The sequence below is a fragment of the Lepus europaeus genome, chromosome 6 (genome assembly GCF_033115175.1).
Source record: "Lepus europaeus isolate LE1 chromosome 6, mLepTim1.pri, whole genome shotgun sequence".
In the NCBI taxonomy this organism is placed as follows: domain Eukaryota; kingdom Metazoa; phylum Chordata; class Mammalia; order Lagomorpha; family Leporidae; genus Lepus; species Lepus europaeus.
In genome coordinates, this window is record NC_084832.1 from 1,314,915 (window position 1) to 1,338,981 (window position 24,067).

General features: G+C 53.6%; 1 protein-coding gene across 2 annotated transcripts in view; it reads left to right on the forward strand.

Moving 5' to 3' along the window:
* TUBGCP3 (tubulin gamma complex component 3) overlaps nt 1-24,067 on the forward strand; it is an 85,326-nt gene that overhangs the window by 42,128 nt on the left and 19,131 nt on the right. For both annotated transcript variants that reach the window (XR_009866181.1, XM_062193927.1), the window contains exons 12-19: nt 1,953-2,063; nt 2,723-2,831; nt 6,561-6,750; nt 8,806-8,941; nt 9,737-9,805; nt 13,017-13,152; nt 23,183-23,271; nt 23,356-23,487. Coding sequence is in view for 1 of the 2 variants with exons in the window: in XM_062193927.1 (XP_062049911.1) it covers nt 1,953-2,063; nt 2,723-2,831; nt 6,561-6,750; nt 8,806-8,941; nt 9,737-9,805; nt 13,017-13,152; nt 23,183-23,271; nt 23,356-23,487 (972 nt within the window). In the remaining variant the exon portion in view is untranslated. The remainder of the gene's footprint in view (nt 1-1,952; nt 2,064-2,722; nt 2,832-6,560; nt 6,751-8,805; nt 8,942-9,736; nt 9,806-13,016; nt 13,153-23,182; nt 23,272-23,355; nt 23,488-24,067) is intronic.

A 24,067-nucleotide genomic window follows, 5' to 3' on the forward strand; every position in this document is an offset into this window, starting at 1 on the left:
TTTTATCATATAAACCATTTTAGAGGAAAAGTCAGAATTCGTCAGTCATCTTATGACAGATAACACCTGTCCATACTTATTATGTGTACTATATTTTTTATTGTGTATCTGTGTGTCTCATAGCATGCATAATATTTTATAACCTTTAGTTTTTCCTTAAATAACATTATTTCATGCCATTAACTATAATTCTTCTGTGCCTTTGTTTCTTTACGTTATCTCTGAAATTCCTGAATGGCTTGTAATGTAGTTTGTGGATACTTGGAAAGAAAAGCTGTTCTTTTGATCAGATTCTTAGTAAGGTGTGTGCTGGTTAAGAGCAAATTTTATTGTCAATGACTACATGGTTATAATTCATTTTCTCTATTTCCTTTTCCTTAGACATATATTAGCTTATGGGAGGTATAATACACTGATCAACACTGTTTTGTGCCATTAATGCAAGGATGATACTTACTTCAGTTCTTCCATTCCAATAAAGCTGACCTCGTTTTATTGTTATTATTTTTTTTTTGTATTTTTTTAACTGAATGTGCTAGTTTTATATTTGTTTTATAAAATAATCCAGGGCATTCTGTACTTTTTCTGTTGTCTCAATTACCTTAAACAACTAACATAAAAATGATTTGTTTTTAGAAGTTAATTAGGCCTGTGCCTTAGCGGTCGCATTTTACATTTACAGGTTCTTCAAAAGGTTGTGTTTTTTAGTCTCCTCTGGCTCCAGTTAGTTTTGGTCATTTCCAGTTTGCTAAGACACCATTCATTTTGCATGGCTATGTCATTGCTTTAAATATACCTTAAAAATTCCTTAACTCCATTTTGTATTTGTGGATGCATCTCCCTGGTGAGGATTGTGTGTCATGACTAGTGAGGAAAGCTCACACGGGAGGTGACCTCCGTGGAAGCTCCATTGCAGCCTGACCAGGGGCTAAGCTTCAGCCTGTGCGAGTCCTGAGGCCGTGGGCCCAGTGCCCTTTCTTCCGAGAAGGGAGCAGGGCTCCTTTAGGGTCTTGGGAGAAACAAAGATGAGCCTGCAGGTGGCTGGAAGTGAGGCGCCGGGACACCAGTGCGCTGGAGGGTGGGGGCTGCAGCATCATCGGTGGCTCCGCAGTGGCCAGGCTGCAGAGCCTGCTGCTTCCTGCCGGAGTGGGGGGGCAGTGTCAGTCACGACCCCCGACCCCCGATGGAAAGGAATTCTGGTGCGGTGACTCAGCAGTTCTGCCCTCAGAAGAAGTGCACAAGTGTTATGGCGTGTAACTGGGGACTGAGAGTAGCCTCTGTGTCAGTGCCAGACTCACTGCACACCACGGCGGTTTGCTCCTTGCTGCTGTGTGTCCCTTCTGTGTGCTTCTGGTGCCTGCGATCCAAGCTGTGTGGCTGTCGGGGGCTGAGGCGGGGTCAGGGGACAAAGCGGAAGAGTCACTTCCCGCAGCGCCCGTTTGCGTGTGTGGTTGTGGGTGCTTCAGTGTCTGCTTGTGGGAGACTGGCCTGCGGCTTCCTTGTGAGCAGGGCACACGGCTGCAGGCTCCGGACGTGGGAACCCTGCACAGAGAGCAGCCTGAGGCAGGCAGAGTGAGGAGACAGCACTGAGTCCAGGCGACCGCAGGCACCAACGGGGGTCTGTTCTTGGCAGCGGGGGAAGCCCCCAGACTGGATCCCTGGATGGAGCACACCGGCGGGGTTGATGTGCGCAGCGAGCATCCTGCTTCTCCAGGAAAAGGGGCAGCTTGTCCTCGGGCGTCAGTTCTAAGTGTCTGAGAAGGCATTTGATTTGAAGAGATGCTGCCCACATGTTTTATGAAACAAGTTCCAAGTTGGGTAAACACGGGCAGGAACCCCATCCCTCCCACCTGGGCACCTTGGCTTTCTAGCATAGCTTACTCTTGGTGTTGATGTGAATTTCTTGCTGAAATACTGCTTTTTAATGCGTTTTGGTGTTCCTTTGCTTACAGTTTTTTGTGGCCTCAGATCCGACAGTTAAGACAGATCGGCTGTGGCATGACAAGTACACCTTGAGGACGTCCATGATTCCCTCGTTCATTACGATGGAGCAGTCCCGGAAGGTAGGGGCAGAAGAAATCTTTGTGGTTGTTTTTTTTTTTTTTTTTTTTTTTTTTTGACAGGCAGAGTGGATAGTGAGAGAGAGAGACAGAGAGAAAGGTCTTCCTTTTTGCCGTTGGTTCACCCCCCAATGGCCGCTGCAGCCGGCGCATCATGCTGATCCGAAGCCAGGAGCCAGGTGCTTCTCCTGGTCTCCCATGCGGGTGCAGGGCCCAAGCACTTGGGCCATCCTCCACTGCACTCCCGGGCCACAGCAGAGAGCTGGCCTGGAAGAGGGGCAACCGGGACAGAATCCGGCACCCCAACCGGGACTAGAACCTCGTGTGCCGGCGCCGCAAGGCGGAGGATTAGCCTGTTAAGCCATGGTGCCGGCAATCTTTGCGGTTTTAATCTTGGGTTATGTAGGATTGTACGTGTTTTTTGAGGTGAGGTTTATATTAATTGAATACATTGATGTGTTCACCTATGTTTGTTAATGTATCTTTTGAATTCCCAAAATTCACTTGATACTATACCTGATGCTCTTGGAATTTAGTTTTTAATCCATAGCTGCTTTGAATATATTAAGTATATATATTTATATATAGTCACGAATATATGAAGCATTTGGATGATCACTTGAATTTTATATCAGGTAATCGTAGGATATTTTCTGTTTTAGGTCCTGCTGATAGGAAAATCAATAAATTTCTTACACCAAGTTTGTCACGATCAGACTCCCACCACAAAGATGATAGCTGTGACCAAGTCTGCGGAGTCACCCCAGGACGGTACGGTGATGATGATGGTAGAAGTGATGAGAGTGGTGGCGGTGGTAGTGGTGGTGATGGTAGTACGTATTGCTTAAAATACGTTTTGTCCTATAGGATTTACAGGTGATCTGAATTACTGGCTAAAACACCTTAAAATGGTGTATATAAAATCACACTATGTAAATTTTTAGTTCTGTTTCCATATAGAGGTAAACAGTAAGCAGTGATGTAGGTATTTTATCCTGCTTAAGCAGTTCGTGTTGCTCGTTTCTTTTTAATGGCAGTGTGACAGTGTGCCAGAAGAAGGAAGGAAAGGGGAGGATTGCTGATAGCAGCCGTGCTCTGGGGCGCATGCGTTGGGCGAGAAGCAGGTGTTGGGAGTCCTCGCTGTCTTCAGGATGCCGCGGTCCCCTCACCGATAGTTGTCGCCACCTCCCGTTGCTCAGCCTGCCCGGCCTCAGTGAATCCGTGCTGTTTTGTAGATGGCTAGCTGAGGTCGGTAGCTTTGTGGTCCTGGCCGTCTTTCTTTTTCATATCGTCATCTTGAAACGTTCAGAGAATCTACGTTGCACAGGACATTGCGGACGTTATAGGAAGGATAATACAGATTCATCATGCATGGCCCTTCCCTTAATCATGACTTGTTAGTCTAGTCGTGGAGATGCGGTGTCATAAAACACTCCGCCATGAACCCTACAAGTGGGAAGTGATTGATGGGCGCCTTCAGCAAGCCCTCAGGGGAGGGGTGGGTGGGAGCTGCCCGTCCTGCAGCAGGGTGGGATGTTCTTGTGGCTGTGTGCAGCCCGGGAGGGGAAGAAATCGCAGGAATTGAGTGAGGGTTTGAGCAGAAGCGTGGCACGCTTGCAGCTACTTTAGTTACTTTTTTCTTTTTTCTTTTTAATGTGATGGGTGGATCACAGAGAACTTGGGAGGTGAGCTAGGCTGTTACTGGACTTGGTTTTAGTTAGTTGAGGTTGTGTAGGGTGAAGATGCTTAGTAGGATGCTCCTTTTTGAACAAGAGGGGCAGGGGAGCAAACAGAGTTCTCAGATTTTGTGAGATTTTGTTTTGGGCAGACTGATTTTCAGCGGCTGGGAGGAGGTTTCCAGGATGGGTTGGAAGTGCTGGACCCAAACTAGTGCTTGGGAGCTGCTTCACCAAAGACAAGACGACACGATGTCCCCAGACCCCCGGGCGGGGCAGATGACCCTTCCAGTCCTGTGGAGCCACGGTCCCAGCCCAGTGCGTCACGCTCTCACATAAATTGGCACCTGCTCTTTGGGGTCTGACAGACCCAGCTGAATGCCTGGAATGGAGAGCTGTTACCCAAGTGCAGAGTGTTGAGAATTGCGTACATTTAAGAGGTAGAAGCAGGAAGAAGAGCTAGGAGAGAAGTTGTGTGGTTAGCTTTGACCTTTCGGTAGAGCCTGGACTAGACTCCCACAGGAGAGGCACGCAGCCCGCAGGGGATGTCTCGCGGCGTCACCCCGGGCCCGCGGTGGAGACGGCTCCGGGGAGGGCTGATGCTGGAGCTCTCGCTGCTGTGCGGCTGCTCTGCCCGCTGCGGCCCCCGCGTCGCCGCCCTGCTGCTCTTCCCAGGGACGGGCACTCCTGCTGTCCTGTCGTCCCTCCCCTGTGACCGTGTCTGCCCGCTGGGCCCCCGCGTCGCCGCCCTTCCCAGGGACGGGCACTCCTGTCCTGTCGTCCCTCCCCTGCGGCCGTGTCTGCCCGCTGCGGCCCCCACGTCGCCGCCCTGCTGCTCTTCTCAGGGACGAGCACTCCTGTCCTGTCGTCCCTCCCCTGCGGCCGTGTCTGCCTGCTGCGGCCCCCGCGTCGCCGTCTGCCGCTCTAACAGGGACCGGCACTCCTGTCCTGTCGTCCCTCCCCTGCGGCCGTGTCTGTGGAGGCCACGGTGTTTTCCTTTACCGTGTATGGTATAGTTGGCAAGCAGAAAGACTCAAAGCCTGAGACGATGAATATTGCAAAAGCCGTGGAAGTATCCAGTTGGTGTTTACGTGTGGAACATTTGGAAGACGTGACAGCGTGAGAGGAGAGCGCGCTGTTCCCAGCTGCCGGCTCTCTGTTCCAGGTCTCCTAGTGGGCTGCTCTGGGGGAAACTGGCTAATATGCAACCCTGTTTATTTATTTATTTATTTATTTATTTTATTTTTATTTTTTTTGACAGGCTGAGTGGACAGTGAGAGAGAGAGACAGAGAGGAAGGTCTTCCCTTTTGCCGTTGGTTCACCCTCCAATGGCCGCCGCGGCCAGCGCATCTCGCTGATCCGAAGCCAGAAGCCAGGTGCTTCTCCTGGTCTCCCATGCGGGTGCAGGGCCCAAGCACTTGGGCCATCCTCCACTGCCTTCCCGGGCCATAGCAGAGAGCTGGCCTGGAAGAGGGGCAACCGGGATAGAATCCGGTGCCCCAACCGGGACTAGAACCTGGTGTGCCGGCGCCGCAAGGTGGAGGATTAGCCTGTTAAGCCACGGCGCTGGCCAACCCTGTTTATTTTTTAATGGAAATCTTTAATAGCTCAAGAAAGGATGAGGCAAATTGTTACATTTTTGGAGCTGCGTAGATTACAGAGATGTAACCCCTGCTGTGGACTCAGTGCCAGTGCAGCTGGTCCGGCAGCTCGTGGGTCTCCCCGGTTTCCCCCGGCCTGTGGTGGAGCCGCAGTAGCAGTAGACGTGCACACACTAAGATTGCTGAAGTCCTCTGCAGTGTTGTGGGCAGCTCACTGCTGGGGAGACCAGCGGGGACCCCGGGGCACTGCCTGTGGGCGGCTCACCGCTGGGGAGACCAGCAGGGACTCCAGGGCACTGCCCCGCTCACTCGGCCTGACTTAGCTTTTCTCCTCCTTAGATGCTTCCGGCCTCGGGTGAGTTTCTACCCCAAGTGTTGTCACAGTTGCAGAGTTAGACAGGGAGAGAGAGACAGAGAGAAAGGTCTTCCTTCTGTTGGTTCACTCCCCAAATGGCCGCCACGGCCGGCCGGCACTGCGCCAGGTGCTTCCTCCTGGTCTCCCGTGCGGGTGCATGGCCCAAGCACCTGGGCCATCCTCTACTGCCTTCCTGGGCTTCAGCAGAGAGCTGGACTGGAAGAGGAGCAACCGGGACTTGAACCCGGCGCCGGCCCCCATCACAGTTTTTAAGACAGTTCAGGAGCAGATTTGTGCTTTTGAGGTTTTAGTGAGCATCGGAAGGAGCTGTGCCACGTGGCGGTGTCCACATTGTTTCTCCTCGGTGTGACGCTGTGGACGCACTCCTGTCTCTGCTTAAGAGTTCGGCTCCGCCTTTGCTGACAGCCAGAGTTTGCCCCTGGGGAAGCTGCAGTAGCTTCCCAGGGGCTTCACTCTGCGGTTCTTGACGTGGCTGCGTGGCGGTCGCGCTGGCCTGTGCCGAGATGAGGGGATCCAGAGCCCACCCCCAGGTGCTCTTGGAGCACGCACAGGTCACTCAGCACTCACCTGCCCTGGTCCCAGAGTGGGTCAGTGAGGCTCCAGGCAGCTCCCGGTGTCGGGGGTGACCCTCGAGTGCTGTAGCCACTCAGCTCTTGTGCATCCGAATGTTGCTGTCTGTCTGAGCCAGCAGACCTTAGCCTTCTGAGGCTGACGTGCTGGGACTGGGTCGCTTTGTCGCGGTCGCTGTTGGCCGGTGTTGGGTGGACGTTTGTCCGTGTGCCCTCAGCGCTCCTTTGTTACGGTACATATGGGCATGTCTGTGTGCTCTCCCTTCTGTTCTCACAGCTGCAGACTTATTCACAGACCTGGAAAATGCGTTTCAAGGGAAAATTGATGCTGCTTATTTCGAGACCAGCAGGTATCTCTTGGATGTGCTCAATAAAAAGTACAGCTTGCTGGACCACATGCAGGCGATGCGGCGGTACCTGCTTCTCGGGCAGGGGGACTTCATAAGACATCTGATGGACTTGCTCAAGTAAGAAGTGGCTTGGATTCTTAGAATGCTCCGTGCGTTTGGTAAAGTCTCACAATTTTAGTTTAAAGTTAGAGCAAAGTGAATTGAGTCGTTATAGACTAGTGTGTCTTTAAAATACAATTTGGGAAGACAAAGGACGAAATGCCCGGGCGTTGAAGTCTGTTTGTGTGTTACCAGAAAGCTCGTGTTCCTTGAGAGGGCTTCACTGTGATGTTAATGCCCCAATCAAATGTGTGTTTTATTTTAAAGATTTATTTATTTGAAAGGCAGAGTTACAGAGAGATCTTCCATCTGCTGGTTCACTCCCCAGATGACCACAGTAGCCACAAATGGGTATTTTAAAATATTCATTAAATATTCATAACGAGTTCCTTATTTTTACTTGATTTTTTTTTTTAAAGATTTATTTATTTATTTGAAAGTCAGAGTTACACAGAGAGAGGAGAGGCAGAGAGAGAGGTCTTCCATCCAATGGTTCACTCCCCAATTGGCCGCAACGGCCGGAGTTGCGCCAATCTGAAGCCAGGAGCTAGGAGTTTCTTCCGGGTCTCCCAAGCGGATGCAGGGTCCCAAGGGCTTGGGCCATCTTCTGCTGCTTTCCCAGGCCATGGCAGAGAGCTGGATCAGAAGAGGAGCAGCCCGGATTAGAACCGGCGCCCACATGGGATGCCAGCACTTCAGGCCAGGGGGTTAACCGGCTGAGCCACAGCGCCAGCCCCTGATGTTGTTTTATGTAACAGCAAAGCGGCCCACTGTCTCTATCCTTTTGTTGCCTGGCTTTTTCCTGGAGTCTTCCTTTCCAGAGTTCGGTGCATACCCTTCCCCATCTCCACAGGAACGGCTGCTCTCTGTGCCCTGGGCTTGGAGACGTCCAGAGAGGGACCCTGAGTGCCGGGTGTGCCAGGCCGTGTGTGTGGCGACTTTCACTTAGGCACTTGTAGCAATGGGGACTTCTTTCTTTAGGCGTGCCCTGTAGCAGACTTACAAGAAGTGAAGTGTTCCCTTTAGGACGTGAGAGAGTTACCTTAAACGCCTGCCTGTGGTTATCAAGCTGTTTTGGGCTTTGGTCCTCACAGGTCAGTGCGCATCAGATTTCCAGGGAGCAGGTGCAAGTGGGCGTCAGGCACGTTCCTGAAGTGTGCGGGAACACCCAGCGTAGGGGTGCTGTCGGCGAGGGCGGCACTCCGAGGCAGCTGCTGCTTGCCTCCAGCCACAAGTCAGTTTGCAACATGACAACTTTCTGAACTTTTGAGGTTGGCAGTAGCTGACCTCGCTCTGCTCAGGAGTTAGCTTGTAAAACAGGTGGTTTCCTGCAGGTAGAGAAAGGGTCAGTGGTCAGTGCATGGCACGAGTTGCTGAAGGGGAAGTGTTCTCCAAATGTGGGTGCCGTGTGCAGGTCTGGGCAAGGTGCAGGCAGAGGTGGGCCAGGCCGGGCGAGGCACCGGGCACGCCCTGCAGCTGATGCAGCACCGTGTTTGCCGTAGGCTACGTTTGGGTGTTGAAAGTGTCTTTCTGCTATTTAATGAAAAATGTATTTGTTCTCAGACACTTGGGTTTCTGAGACTACAAACGAGCGTGCCCTCAGCATGCCTGCCTGCCTCAGAGGTGACCGGGCAGTGGCCCTGCGGGCCCCGCCCAGCACGTGACAGTTTGTGTGTGCTCCTGCTGCGCAGCTGTGTGCTTAGAAGCGCAGGTGGCAGGCCCTGCAGGCGGTGCGTGCCGCCGGCACAGCGGCGTCACGTGCCCTAGCGTTGGAGTCCGTGCAGGCGCCCCCTTCCCTGGACTCCAGAGGGGGTTGCAGTGCTGCTGCCCTAGGCCAGGCTCGAGTTTGAAAACCGCGTTACTGTGCGTGGTGCATTTCAGGATCTTCCGTTTAAGCAGTAGCAAGGTGGATGTTAGTTCATTTTAAGAAATAGCAGTTAGTACTGTGGCCCTTGTCACGATGTTACTGTGCTGGCCCAGCTGTCCCTTCAGCTTTTATTATTTGAACTCAGACTTTTTAAAAGGTTTTTAGAACTTGTTAGTGATTGAAGGAATATTTCTTTAATTGTTAAGACCAGAACTTGTCCGTCCAGCTACAACCTTGTATCAACATAACTTGACTGGGATTCTGGAAACTGCCGTCAGAGCCACCAATGCACAGTTTGACAGTCCTGAGATCCTGCGGAGGCTGGACGTGAGGCTGCTGGAGGTACGGCAGCGGTGTCGGGGCGCCCGGGGCCCAGCCCAGTAGCCTGCCGGGCTCGCGTTCCCCTGCTACTGACGTGCACGCGACCGGTCATTTCTGCATCTGGACAGCGGGGAGTGAGCCCTGCTGTGCGCCTGTTCCTGGGGCACCGTCAGCAGTCCCTCCCTTCGGAGCCACTCCACCCTGCAGAGCAGGGACTTGCAGGGCTGCTGGGCCGAGCTGGATTAGAAAAAGCAAGCTCCTCACCCAGGGCCTAGCAGCATCTTCCAGGCGCTTAGTAAGTCATACGTGCTTCTCATGGGAAACCTGCCGGAAGGCGTGAGGAGTGGGACGTAGTAATACTGTTTGTTCACCCGAAAATTCCACGCGTTTCAGTTTGGTGGGGAGTGGCTTTCCTCGGGCCTGGGTGTTTGAGACATCACCATGCGGCTTGTATAGGTGTCATGTGCGAGCATTAGCAGACCCCATTGATTTTCTTAACATACTGACTTCTCAGGGTTTGAAAGATGCTGTGGGGGAGTAGGCTGTCGTTTGTCATAAACGGTGGTGACCATGTATGTACAGAATTCATTTGGCCATTCGTTGCCAACTGTGTTTGGGGCACCTACTCTGTGTCTGATGTTCCTGAGGATGCAGAAGTTGATAACAGACAGAGCTACTTGCTCTCAATAGCTAAATCTCAAAACTTAAGGGGACTTTAAAATCTGGGCATGGTTTTATTGCCTTTTCTTGAAGGGGTCCCTTGACTGTTCGGCTGTCAGCTTAAGGTCTTGTAGCTGTTTTTCTGTTTGATCCTAGGTCTCTCCGGGTGACACTGGGTGGGACGTCTTCAGCCTGGACTACCATGTCGATGGACCAATTGCAACTGTAAGATCCTCTGTGCACAACTGTGTACTTTGCTAAACATTTTGTTTCAAATTGCCTTTCTTCTCTAAGAAATCCTAATCAAAATGAACACTTAACACCTAGGATATACCCATTGAATGAGTACTTGTGCCAAAAACGTGTCAGTTTTAAATAATTATTAATGAGTGCTAAAATACTCTTATTTTAGGGATTCTTAAAAATATCATTTGTTCTATCATAGGTTTCGGCAAATATTTAATTAATGGATTGTTCATTTTGTTCAGTTATTCTGAGGCTGTAACAACTAATTTAGGATGATTTGAAAAGAACTGTAAAGTATATTTTAGGAGAATCCTATTTTTATTGCTTAGATAGAATTTGATGATTAGTATTCATTTGAACTGAAGAGAAGATGGCTGCGCTGTTGTTCCCAGGGCTTTACCAGGTGCAGGGCAAAGTCCTGTTTCTTTTATGGTCGGCAGATCCTAAAGGGTTGACCGGGGAGGGGAGTGTCTTGCTGCTGGTCTGCAACTAAAGGGTCTCTTTCTAGTGGGCGTTTTTTTCTCTTTAATCAAGCTTGAATTTGACCCAATACTTCTTTGAACTGCTTTCAGTCATTTTTTAAAAAAGATTGATTTATTTATTTGAAAGACAGAGTAACAGAGTGGGGCGGGGCGAGAGATGTCATCCATCCTCTGGTTCACTTCCCAAATGCCTGCGACCTGTGGCTAGCTCACAACAAGGCCAGGAGCCCAGAACTCCATTTGGGTCTCCCACGTAGGTGGCAGGAACCCAAGTACTTGACCTGTCACCTGCTGCCCCCTCAGCTGCGGTAGCAAGAAGCTGGATTGGAAGCAGAGGAGCTAGGAGTGGACCCACGCACCCTTACATGGGCTGCAGGTGTCCCACGTTGTGGCTTGACCCAGTGCATCACAGCCCCTGCCCATTCAGTCATGTTTATACTGAAATACTGGAGAGGATATTGCATTTCTCCTCGTTACTGGGAAAATATTGTGTTAAGAAATAACGCAGGGGCTGGCACTGTGGCATAGTGGATATCTAAGCACCGGTTCGAGTCCCGCTGCCACACTTCTGATCCAGCTGTGTCCTGTGGCCTGGGAAAGCAGTAGAGGATGGCCCAAGTATTCAAACTAGTATTAGAAATTAGAATAACTTTCAACAGATTACATATTCCTTTGTATGTAAAAGTCCTGGAAAGATAAAAAAAGTGGGCTCTCATTAAAAACAATACTTTTGAAGTCAAGATTAGAAAGAAATGTATTTTTGCTTTTTCCCTGTTAAATTTACTTTGCATATTACCTGTACTTTCTCTTCACATTAATTGAAATGGTTGTTTTTGTATAGAATTTAATTATAATAGGTACATGCATTATGCTCTACGATTCCTTCTTAGGTAGCATAACTTTAGCTTTGTGCTGATTCGGTGGGAAAATTCAGGAAATCTTAGGGTAGGCTAGTTTGGAAAATAGTCTGGGAAATTCAAACCTCAGGCCATGCAAAAATACTTGAACTCATTGAATGTCTTTAGTGAGTCCTGAGCTGTTTGGTTCCAGTCAGTAACTTTATCCAAACTTCTAGTGCGGCAGGTCGTTGAAGCTAAGGATTTGCTTTGCTTTGAGGCCGTGCGGTTGCACTGTGGCAGGCCAGCCTGATGCCAGTGGAGAAGGGAGACAGAGTTCTGTCCCCGGCTCCAGGGATGAGTGTGAGGTGTGGTGTCAGAGTTTCTTGGTCAGTATTTCTCTGAACTTTATTCTGTGTTAAGAGTGACCTGGAAGGTCACGGGAACGGCAAAACGAAAGCACGGGAGATGTGTGCCTCTGCCCCAAAGCCATGGAATGCGAACGTCTTCCTCTTAAAAGAGTTGTTTGTGAGCCAAATTAAAACATGGGATTGTTTGAAATGTGCTGTGGGAGCGTACTTGGTGTGTTCCTCCCTTCGCAACACCGCGGTTGTGTAGGGAAGAACCTTCTGCAGGGTGGGAACACCCAGCCCACCGACCGTGCAGGCCCATGAATCATTGCTGTGGCCCTGCAAGGCAACCGTGCCGGCCTCGGCACTCCGCAGATCGACAGCAGGCTGATTTTTAAGTTGCTGATTCTGTGTGTGCATGCAGATGTCATAAATATCCACATAGCCGTGGTTGCAGGAGGGCTCCCACTCCTGCTTTACTTTATTGATACATTTATTCAAACTAGTCAAGCTAAGTTTCTGTAATCGTAAGAACGTTAGTGGTGCAGGCAGCATTGCCCAGTGTGTGCCTTCCAGAACATTCCTGTTTGGTTTGGGAGGCCGTGCAGCCAGCACCGAGTGCTCCCCAGGTACTGGCCCAGGAGGTGCATGGAAGGGTAGGTAGGCAGTCCTTGCTGACAGGTGAGAAGGTGTGGAGTGGGGAGGCGGGCAGAGCTGTGTGTAGACGGCTGTTAACAATGGTGTGAGCAAGGAAACGTGGCCTCGTGGTACATGGATGGGGCTGAGGCAGTGAAGAGGGCAGGTGGGGCTCTACAAGAGGGTCACGTTGGGAGGGGGGCCGGGGCTGCTCCCTGCACAGCTGGTTGGGCCCTGGGGCGCCCTGCGGGGGTCTTCAGGCCACTGTGTGGTGACAGTGGTAGCAGCTGGCAGAGGATGAGCGGGTGCCCCACATCTACGCTGCACTCGGGCGGGTCAGAAACGTGTGGGGCTGCAGTTCGGGCACACTCTGCCTCACGTGTGCGTGGCACATGCTCACACCAGGAAGTCACTTGTAGCTTCTCTGGTCCCATGTTTCCTGAGGGTCCTGCGTCTTCATGTGCCCCACAAACCTGCCCCAGGGGAAGGTGTGGCCTGGGAAGCAGGTCTCACACGGCCCCCTGCACCACAAGGAAGCACTCAGAAGTGAAAAGCAAGCGTGGAGACAGCCTGAAGGACGTGAGACCCAGGCTCCTGCGGGCTCCCTCCCTTCCCTGAGATTCGCCAGCTCGGGAGCCATCCTGGTGGACAACCTCTGGCGAGCAGGTGCTGGGTTTCCAGTGAAGTTAGTGGAGAAACCCTGCCTTCTCCTGCGAGCCTGCTTGCCATGTGCGGAGTCGGTGTGGTAGCCCCGTGCTTCCTGAAGTGTGCCGCGTCGGCCGCTGGCAGCCCCCTTAGACCTGGCTGGGGACTGCGCAGCGAGGGGGCGCGTGCGCGTGCACGTGGGCGTGCGACTCCACGAGCCTGTCGTGTGCTCCTCTTGCAGGTGTTCACTCGGGAGTGCATGGGCCACTACCTGAGGGTGTTCAACTTCCTCTGGAGGGCCAAGCGCATGGAGTACATCCTCACCGACATCCGGAAGGGGCACATGTGCAACGCAAAGCTCCTGAGGGCCCTGCCAGGTGAGCCCCCGCAGCCGGGTGAGCCCCCCCAGCTGGGTGAGCCCCCACAGCCCCCACAGCCGGGTGAGCCCCCACAGCCCCCACAGCTGGGTGAGCCCCCGCAGCCAGGTGAGCCCCCGCAGCCGGGTGAGCCCCACAGCCGGGTGAGCCCCCCACAGCCCCCACAGCCGGGTGAGCCCCCACAGCCAGGTGAGCCCCCGCAGCCGGGTGAGCCCCCCAGCCAGGTGAGCCCCCACAGCCGGGTGAGCCCCCCACAGCCCCCACAGCCAGGTGAGCCCCCGCAGCCGAGTGAGCCCCACAGCCGGGTGAGCCCCCACAGCCCCCACAGCCGGGTGAGCCCCCACAGCCGGGTGAGCCCCCACAGCCAGGTGAGCCCCCGCAGCCGGGTGAGCCCCCGCAGCTGGGTGAGCCCCCACAGCCAGGTGAGCCCCCACAGCCGGGTGAGCCCCCCAGCCGGGTGAGCCCCACAGCCCCCATAGCCGGGTGAGCCCCCATAGCCGGGTGAGCCCCCACAGCCAGGTGAGCCCCCCAGCCAGGTAAGCCCCCACAGCCGGGTGAGCCCCCGCAGCCAGGTGAGCCCCCACAGCTGGGTGAGCCCCACAGCTGGGTCAGCCCCCACAGCCCCCACAGCCGGGTGAGCCCCCACAGCCAGGTGAGCCCCCTCAGCCCCCACAGCCGGGTGAGCCCCCACAGCCGGGTGAGCCCCCACAGCCCCCACAGCCAGGTGAGCCCCCACAGCCAGGTGAGCCCCCACAGCCGGGTGAGCCCCCACAGCCAGGTGAGCCCCCACAGCCCCCACAGCCGGGTGAGCCCCCATAGCCCCCACAGCCCCCACAGCCGGGTGAGCCCCCCCAGCCGGGTGAGCCCCCGCAGCCGGGTGAGCCCCCACAGCCGGGTGAGCCCCCACAGCCAGGTGAGCCCCCACAGCCCCCACAGCCGGGTGAGCCCCCATAGCCCCCACAGCCCCCACAGCCGGGTGAGCCCCCCCAGCCAGGTGAGCCCCCGCAGCCGGGTGAGCCCCCGCAGCCGGGTGAGCCCCCACAGCCGGGTGAGCCCCACAGCCAGGTGACCCCCCCCAGCCTGGTGAGCCCCCGCAGCATCCGCTGGCTGTGGCTCCCGGTGGCATGCAGTTCAAGTCTCTTTAAAGTGACGGAACTGAATTGGTTTTTGTGGAAAGCCCCACTGTGATGTGGTTTAATCTTTTCTTCAGCCATATCAGGAAAAATAGTGGGGTCAGCCTGGTTGGTTTTTTAGACCATGAAGTTACTTTTAAAAATCTCATTTGTTTTTCACTTCAGTTTTCATATGTATACTTTACTTTTTTTAAATTGCCAATTTCAAAAATTTATTTGTTTGAAAAGCAGAGAGAGAGAGGGAGAGGGAGAATGTCCCTTCTGTTGATTTACTTCCCAAACGTCTGGGCCAGGTTGAGGCCGGGATCTGGGAACTTAGTCCGGGTCTCCGTGTGGGTGTCACGTGCTTGAGCCATCACTGCTCCCTGCACAAGGTGCGCGCTAGTGGGAAGCTGGAGTCAGGGTGGGGCGGAGACTTGACTCCCAGTCACCGGATACGGGACTGAGTGTCAGAAGCAGTGTCTTAGCCCCTGTGCCACTCACTCACTCCTAAAGCACCAATTACCAAGTTTTTATGAAATCTGCATCATTTAAAATGTAATTAGTGTTTTAATTAAGTGATGTTCAGGAATTTCTTTTCTTTATGTTTTTGTTCATAAACCAGCACATGTGAGTATTTATACTACTTTACAATTTACAGTAAAAACTCCTGGGTGTCAGATAGTCAAGAATATTTTCATGTTCACAGGTTTTGAATGACCTCAAACATGAGTAATTTTGAAGCCTTCATATTGAAATGGATTTGGTCAGAACCTCTGTGCAAGGGTTTCAGGAAGAACGTCTGTGAAGGACCTAACTGTGCATGCCCTTAACCCTTTGATGGGTGAAGGGTAATCGCTAGATGCAGTTGCTCTGGGGGCAGGGGTTGCTGGAAGACATGATCGCTGCTTCACGCAGAGGCTCGTCCTTGGGGATACCAGAGCTCCAGGACAGTGAGAGGTGGCAGGCCTGTGGGCACCAGGGGACGTGCACTGGCATGGACTGCGGGGCTCACTCTGTACCGGGCGTGGCGCTGCACCTGCAGAGGAGAGACTTGGGGCAGGCATCCTCCGAGCGCGCCGCGACAGGCGTGGAGGGGTAGGGACAGGCCGTGGACAGAGGCGTCTCCTGCAGCGTTCTGCTCGCGCGTGGGGCTCACCTGGTCTGTGGGCAGGAGCAGAGGATGGCACCGGCCTTGGTGCTGCCCTGCCCAGACCTCACTCCGCGCCAGGTGCTGACGCCCGCCCGTGTCCTGCACCTGCGCTTGAGGGCTGCTCTTGGCTGCCGTGTCCGGCCTTTGCCTTCTTCCATTCGACTGAGTAGAGGGTTGTGGGCTCCCGGGTCCCGGCCGGTGTCTGTTCCCGAGAGTGTAGACCAGCTCTGGGACAGCGGAGGCTCCCTCCACGTGGGCGCCTGTGTGCTTTTAGCTCTGCAGGCCCTGATGGCGTGAGATGATGTGGCTGTCAGCTCAGGTATCTACTGCAACTGGCTTTTTCGTATTCTTTGTTGGATAATCAGTGAGTTTTGTTTTCAGGTTAGAGGTAACTTTCGTAAACATGCCTTTGTACGCCTCTTGAGCATAGCTGGATAGAAAGGCAGGCTAGCCGGTGTGAGCCTTCTGTTCACATTTAATACTAATACTTAGTCTTCACGTGTTTCAGCTCTGTTGACGTGTGTTGTCAGATTACTTTCCAGGAGAGCTGTAGCGTTCAGTGTCCATGCTACTAACCACAACACTCAAAGTTGTCTGTCCCTGGATTTTTGCTAGCACTCGCTTTACATTCGAACAGATGGTTGATTTGGAGGTGAAATGGAAATTAATTTAAATTTCTCTTACACTGTCAACTTTACTTTGGTGGATAAGCCCTCCTTTTTTCTCTTTTTTGCAGTTGGATTCTCTTTTTTCAGGAAATTGTTTCTTTGTGTTTCTGCTTGGGTGTTAGTGTCCTTACTTTCGTGGGGAAGGAAGTATTTAGAATAGTTTATGAACAGTTAACTTGATGAATAGAAATTAACCAGCCGGGTAGGCGTGCTGATAGAGCCCGTTTGGAAGTGTCCTCCCAGCCGTGAAGTGAGGGGATACAGACGACCGTGTAGATGCTCCACAGGTCGCAATCACCTGGTCTCACCGGAGGGCCTTTACTGCTGTCCGTCGGAATCCTCACTTCTGCACTGGGCAGAGTAGTTGTGGAGCCCGGACGTGAGTTGCTGGGGCTGGCAGTTTTGTCTGGTTTGTAAGAGGGTTGTCCCCGTTTCTGGTGTGACACTGTGTTTCCCACACCTTTGCCAACCCTGGATACGTTTTTTGAAATACATTTGCCATTCAGTTAGACTGAAAACAGCACTGAAGTGGTTTGTTAGAGTAACCTTAGAAAAAATGTCTGCTAGTGGCCACTAAATTCCTAGTTAAGTCCCGTTTCAGAGAATGGAATAGACATGCAGGAAGGGCTCGTGCCTGTTACCTCAGGTGCTGCGGAGGTGTGCGAGACTTCTCTCACCCAGTCCTGCGTTCAGAAGAGCAGTGTGAAAGTAACTCCTGTCTGTGCTAGAGGTAAATTTGACCTCGTGAGAGCTGAAGGAGACACAAGAAGGCCTGCATCTTCATGAGAGCGAAGATGCCGTGCAGAGCGAGGTCCGGGCTGCGTCTGACGCAGAGTGACGTGCCTGTGGGAGTCCTCCTTTGCTCTCTCAGACACTCGGGTTTGTCAGGGTGCACAGTAGCAGGGAGTGGCGTCAGAAATAGAGCTGGGACTGCAACCCAGGTCCTCCAGTGTGCATGTGGGTGTCCCAAGCAGGGCCAGCTGTGCCACCACCCAGGGCTCACTTTCTGTTTAAGTAATAGAAGTCCACTCGCTTAAAGTACAACGTCGTGACACTGTGCCTAAAGTTGGAGTTTGTGCACTAAGTACCAAATTAGTCCTTGGCTAAAATAATTTAAAAAAAGTATAAGTTTTTCTTCTTTTTAAAAAATATTTACTTATTATATTTCTTTGAAAGGCAGAGAGAGAAAGAAAAGATAGAGATCTCCATTTCCCATCTGAAGGGCAGAGAGAGAGAGAAAGAAAAAGCCAAAGCCATTCCTCCCCTCCCTGGCTGACTCCCCGGATGCATGAGCAGCCTGGACTGGGCAGGGCCTGAAGAGGCTGAAGTGAGGCGCTGGGGTCTGCACCTGGGTCCCCCACGGGGTGGCGGGGACCTGAGTGTTGGAGCCGTCATCTGCCTCCCAGGGTGCTCGTAAGCAGGCGGCTGGATTGGAAGTGGGGGCGGCGGGGCATGGGATGTGGGTGTCCCGGATCGCTCCTGCCGCACCAGACTCCTGTGCCCAGTCCTCCTCGTCCAGTCCCACTGACCGGAGCGCGCTCTCGGGAAAACCAGCGTCTGCAGGGAGACCTAGCTGTGTGTTGAAGGCCGTGCCTGCCCCAGAAACAGGTTTAAGGACAAGTCAGTCAGCATGTTCCTGAAGGGGAAGGCGCGTGGAGCTTCCGTGGTCAAACCTCCTTCACTGGCAGTTGAGAACAGTCAGCTGGTGCGTGAACCGACTGGCCCTAGACCGTGCATACACACGTTTACACTCAGGTTCCTCGGATCTGCTTGAAAATGGAAACAGAAATCCTGGGTCAGACGAGCCCCCTCGCTGGTGAAGGTGCGGGACACAAGGTGCGGCCGTGAGTGTTGGGTTTGGGGCTGCAGGGAGGCCAGCCTCTCCCTCCAGTTCCCTCCCTCGCCTGCTGCTGCAGCCTCGCTCCCTTTTTCCTTTACTGGAGAGAAAGATGACAATCCGCACTCGGTGTGTTACCGGGGAGGAAGGGGCACGTGGCCGCTGGCGGGGGCCCTGGGAGAGGCGGAGCCGAGAGCCCAGCGCGTCCCCGGGAGCCTGCTCACTGCCCAGGGGCTGTTGCACGTCTGGCAGTTAGTTTAATGGACAACTGTTTAAATTTTTTTTTTTAAAGTATTTGTTTATTTTATTTATTTGAAAGGAGGAGAGGCAGAGACAGGCCCCAAATGCCCACAGTAGCCAGGGCTAGGCCAGGTCAAAGCTGGGAGTCAGGAACTCAGTCCAGCTTTCCCAGGTGGGTGGCAGGGCCCTGACTCCTGGAGCCATGCCCTGCCTCCTAGGGTGTGCGTTAGCGAGAACTCTGACCTGCCAGATGCCTGTCCCCTTAGCTGGTTGTCCTTCCTACATGTAAGTCATGCATCTGACAGACCCCGGGTCTTAGCCTTCGCTTCGAAAGAGAGTTGAGCGTTTTCTCCCTCAAAATGTCCTTGTGTATATACCCTGTGTGGCTGCGCGAGCCCTCAGAGACGATACAGACGGCGCAGCTCTCTCTGCCTGCTGCTCGCTTAGTGAGACTTGACGTGCAGTGGCTCGTTTCCAGCACAGATGCTGAACGCGGTGCCTGGGGGCCTCCGCCCCACCACCCTTCGCCTCGGCTGTTTAAGCTCACTTAGCCCTCTTCCTCCGTCCCCTCCCCTGCGGCGAGGCGTGATGAAGGCACTCACTTCAGAGGGCTCAGCGTTAAATGCCCGGCTGGCGGGGACCCCAGGAATTACTTGTCTGGGGACACCGGGAACAAATCCCAAATGATGTGAGGAGAACCTGTGAAAACGAGACACAGAGCAAATACCGTTCGAATCCTTAGCTTTGAGAAAAGTAAATGAGATGGGCACTGATAGTCACTTGTATATGTTGTAAGATCAGGTACGAGTGCAGGCTGAGGGTGGTGTTGAAATTGGAGAAGTTGTCCTGGGAGCTCTTCCCCAGTGCCCAGTGCTGCTCACAGGGATGTTTCCAAGGGAGTGGGAGCCTGTGTGGCAGGGCTGCAGAGTGTAGGGGAGCCACCAGGGGGCAGTAGAGAAGCGTGGAAAGAGACAGACCACCTCTGATCTCCTTTTGCATGGAACCCTGTGGCAGGGACGTAGCCAGCAGGGGGCAGACTTCACGTGTTCCCTGTACCTGGGTGCCAGTGTTGCTCTGATTCTGGGCACTTGTTAGTGCAGCCACTTGTGGGTCAGCTGTCAGAGGAGGCCTGCGTGTGTTTTCAGTGTATACCTTCAGAGTGCGAGGTACAGTTTAAAGGTGCTCGCGTGTAAATTGCGTTTTGGTGAAGTTGTGCCTTGCGAGCTGAGTTCCCAGGACTTGGAGGCGCAGAGCAGTTGGAAGCTCAGGGTTACTGCGCACTGGCAGTGCCGTGTGGTGTGCACAGCTTTACTGGGTTCTCAGTGGGCAGTGGCCTCAAAGCAGCCATCTCTGCTCCCTGCAGAACCTCTGTCTAGAGGAGGCCCTGAAGGTGCTGCCCCTGTACTCGTGCTGGCCACTGGGAAGACGGTTTTCCAGGGAGAACGATGTGTAAGTTGGCAGTGCTGTCAGATCTAAAAAGAAGGGACTTACGCATTGGCCTTGTTGCCGAGTTGCCCTTGGTCATGGAACCTTTCGGAAGCATTTGGGTTCTCGAGATGTACTCACTGGGAGTGTCCCCGTCACCCAGGAATGACGGAGGCTGTGCTCTCTGCTGCCAGGCTGGCATCTGGTGACCCATGCGACAAGCAGACCCTGTGGTGCAGAGCTTTGTTGCCTGCTGGGGTAGGACAGAGTGCACACGGCACGCTGAGTTGTTCGTACTGTAGGAATTACAGAGGGAAAGCTGTGGCAGGGGAGCTGGGGTGATGACGTCCAGGTAGAGGAAGGGTGTGGGCCTCCTGGAAGGAAACTTCACACTCGAGAAGGTGGTGGTGCTGAGGGGCACGTCTGCTGAGATGGTGACTGAGAGCCGAGCAGGGTTGGCCCTGGGCAGACCCCGGGCTCAGGTGCAGGGGTGCTGCACAGCTAACCGCAGGCAGCTAAGCTGTGGCACCTGGTGGGCCTTCCCTTGCCAGGAGAGCGTGCGAGAAGGGGGGGGGGGCAGGCGAGTCCGCACCCCAGCATTGCGTGGTGAGGCTTTTGTAGATATGTTTGATATTGCAGCCACTTGGTTGCATTTTTATTTCCAATTGTAGCGACGTTAAAGCATTGAGAATATTAATCAGTAGTGAAGGAAAATGAGAGATTATAAACAGAATCCATGATTATCCTCTGTGTTCTGTATCCAGTCTGAGAAGCCAGAGAACAAATCCTGGTTTCATAGTTAGATCAGACGTGAAATGTGGAAAATGTCAGCCTGTTGCTGCGGCGCTGCTGGGGGACACCCCAGCCGTGCAGGCCACGCCCACCACGGCTCTCCCGGGAGAGCTGCAGCGCCGTGCGTCGTGCCGTCTTCTCTGGGAGAGTTGTCGAGACATCACGTGTGAACCAGAGCTGTGTCAGAGACGAGGGAGTCGGCACGTGCTGCTCCCTCTGGGAGCAAAGCCAGGGTGTGGGAATGTCCTTGGCACGGACGTGGAAGCCTGAGGGTCACCCTGCAGGACTTGTGCCGTTGCTAGTGTTTCCTCCACCAGGACTAGGATAAAATGAGGAACACTGGGGGAAAAGCTGCCCCGTACGCGGCACCTACACCCGCCCATAACTCTGCTACACCATAGAGTGACTCCTGTAGAAAGGTCTCGAGAACTGGTAACGTCACGTGTGTTAACACACACAGACGGTGGTGCAGACCTGGCTCGCCCAGGCTGGACCCTGACTGGCACCAGGGTGAGGGGTGTGGTTCTGTCATTTGGGCTCCAGGTTTAAACCCAACACCAGTAAGGTGGGAGTTATTTCCCATGGAAGCTTAAACAGTAACACAGCAGACCGCTACTTCAAACAACACTTCATGATGCCTTTTTACGTTGAAAATTAATTTCAGTTGAATAGGCTTTGAGTGCTGGATTAGAAATCCTTTTTTAAAAAGTATTAATTTATTTGAAAGAGATGGGACGCCCCATTTTCAGGTTCACTCCCCAGATGCCCACAACAGCCAGGAGTGGAGTGGACCAGGCCGCAGCCTCAAGTGGGGCACTCGGGCTGGGTGACCTGCATGGTGGACACAGGGCCGCAGCGCCTTGAGCATCAGGAAGCCGGGGGGTGCGGTGCTCAAACGCAGGCTCTCCCCGGGTGATCCCGGTGTCTGGTCGTGGTTTCCACGGAGAGAGGGTGCTCTTCGTCCTGGGCCTCGTGAGCCCTGAAGCTCGGCCTATTCTGAGGTGCTTGGGTGTGGATTCCCAAGGGTGGCAGAGGCGTCTGGTGGGGGCCGTGAAGGACTGTCTTTCTGAGGGTCGGCCGCCTCCCAGGGTCAGCGAGAGGAGGTTGCCCCATGCTAAAACTCCTTTGTGCAGTTTTGGACATCGTTAAGATCCTGGCTGTGCCTCGGACAGGCCTGCGGCCTTAGCGGTGAGTGAGGGCAGAGCCGCGAACCCTGGGTGGTCTTGCTCTGGGTGATGAGCCCCTTTAAAAAGTTGATTTCAGCCACGTGAGAGGTGTGTCCGTTCTCCCAGTCTCAGTTTATCTCTAAAGAGAAATACCTCTCCCTCTTGAGAACAAATTTCTTATTTCTGTTTCTTTTACCTTCTGAAGCATATTTTTAAGACATTTTTTCTCGTTGCCAGCACTGGTCTTCACTTCACCCACGTGTCCTCAGTGCTTTTCCCATGAGGAGAGAGTTGCTGCATGGCACGTGTCCACGTTGGCTTTAGGAGTCCTGTCTTTTCAGAGCCCCCCTCCCTGGCCCCTCTGTGAGGCCCGCGTGCCTGGGGCCTGACTGACGTCTTCCCTGCCATTTCTTCCTCGCCATTTCACAGATGTGTGGCTCACCCGTCTCATCGATCGTGTACAGCACTTAGCAGTTTGCACCTGCAGTTTATGCTTGTCTGTCATTGGTTGACGTTTGCTCTCCCTGTGACCAGATGGCACAAGGTGAGCCAGGACAGCAGAGTCCCCAGTGTCACTCAGCCCCTACCCTGCACAGAGGAGTGTTTTGTTGTTTTAAACACTGATGTGGGTTTTTTCTTTTTGAAGATTTATGTATTTATTTGAAAGGCAGAGTTACAAAGACACACAGAGAAAAGTATCTTCATCTGCTGGTTCACTGCTTGGATGACCCCAGAGGCCAGGGCGGGCCAGGCTGAAGCCAGGAACCAGGAGCTTCTTCCGGGTCTCCCACATGGGTAGCAGGGACCTGAATACTTGGGCCACATTCTACTGCTTTTCCAGGCCATCAGCAGGGAGCTGGATCGGAAGTGGAGCAGCTGGGACCAGAACCAGTGCCCTCACGGGATGCCTGCATTGCAGGCAGGGCTTCATCTGCTCCGCCACAGTGCTGTAGTGGATATGTTGTGGTTTCACACACCTGTTTGTAGCCCCCTTCGTTGCCTCTCTCACCCGCCGTCCTGTGTGATGCACAGCCCTGCCTTGTGGCTGTGTAGCTTGCTGAGGGCATCTGGAGAGACAGACACGGACAGGACGTCCCGTCTGGCCCCTGCCACAGCTCCCGGGGCCACTCTGCCGCCGGGCCTACTGTCGTGCACGGTTGTGTGACGTACTCTAGTGAGCGGAAGTGCTTGCAGGGAAAGCTGCACCCCAGGGACTTCGAGCCCCTGGTGGCTGTCCACCGCGTGAGGAGCTCTGCAGAGGCCGACTTCGGCCTCCGCAGAGGGGACGAGTGCACGGTCAGTCCCTCGGAGGTGCCCCTCCTGTCTAGATCACAAGGGAACCAAAAAACAGAGCTTGAGTTCCGTGCAACTTACTGTATTGTGTTAAAGTGAAACTTCTGTATCTAACACTTAAATACATTGTGTTTCATGCCATTCCTAATAAGGCCCTAGTAGGTGGTACAGTAACGTAACTCCCCATTTGATAGCGAAGTCCTTGTTTAGCTGAGGATCACAGAAAGTGGTCATGGAGAGAGTTTCCTGCTAACGGGCCAGGAGTTGTAGCCAGCGCTCTCTTCAGAAGGAGGGTCTGTGAGCAGCGAGGCCCCGTCTGACGTGTGCTCTCTGCCTCCCTGCAGAGTTCTCCGGGGTGCTGCACCAGTGCCACATCCTGGCCTCCGAGATGGTGCACTTCATCCACCAGATGCAGTACTACATCACGTTTGAGGTAGGTGTCCCCAGCTGGGCAGCGGCACGGCCGTGACCTGCGCTGTCCTTGGTTCAGAGAAGGACACGGCCTCGCCTTTCCTAGGTGCTCGAGTGCTCTTGGGATGAGCTCTGGAACAAAGTGCAGCGGGCCCAGGACCTGGACCACATCATAGCTGCCCACGAAGTGTTCCTGGACACCATCATTGCCCGCTGTCTGCTGGATGCCGACTCCCGGGTAAGAAGAGGACACTGGGATCAGAGGGAGTCTTGGAGGTGGCCTGGTGGCGGCCGCGGCGTTGACAGTCCGCACAATGTCACCGCAGGCTTGCTGTTTGAGCGCCGTGTTCTCACAGCATTGGAACAGCCATCGCGAGACAGGGACGTGCCTGAGGTCTAAAAGGCTGTGCACGTGGGAGGTCAGGGCCAGGCGTTTCGCAGAGCCCTGGGAATGCTGCTTGGAACACCACGCCCACGTTGGAGTGCTGATTGGAGTCTCAGCTCTGCTTCCGGGTTTGTGCTGATGCACACCCTGGGAGGCAGCAGGTGGCGGCTCAAGTACTTGGGTCCCTGTCACCACAAAGGCGACCTGATTGAGTTCCTGATCCCGGGCATTTGGGGAGTGAGCCCGTGGTTGGGAGATGTCTGTCTGGCTGTCTGCCTTGTGAGTAACTTAAGTAAATAAATAACAAGCTTTTAAAGATGGTCCCTAGTCACCTCCTGCTGGGGTGTTCAAAGAGAAAAGTGAACTGTGAATGATGGTTTTGAGTTGCGGAAGGATACTTTCTGAAGAAAATCAACTGAGAAGCAGAACAAAA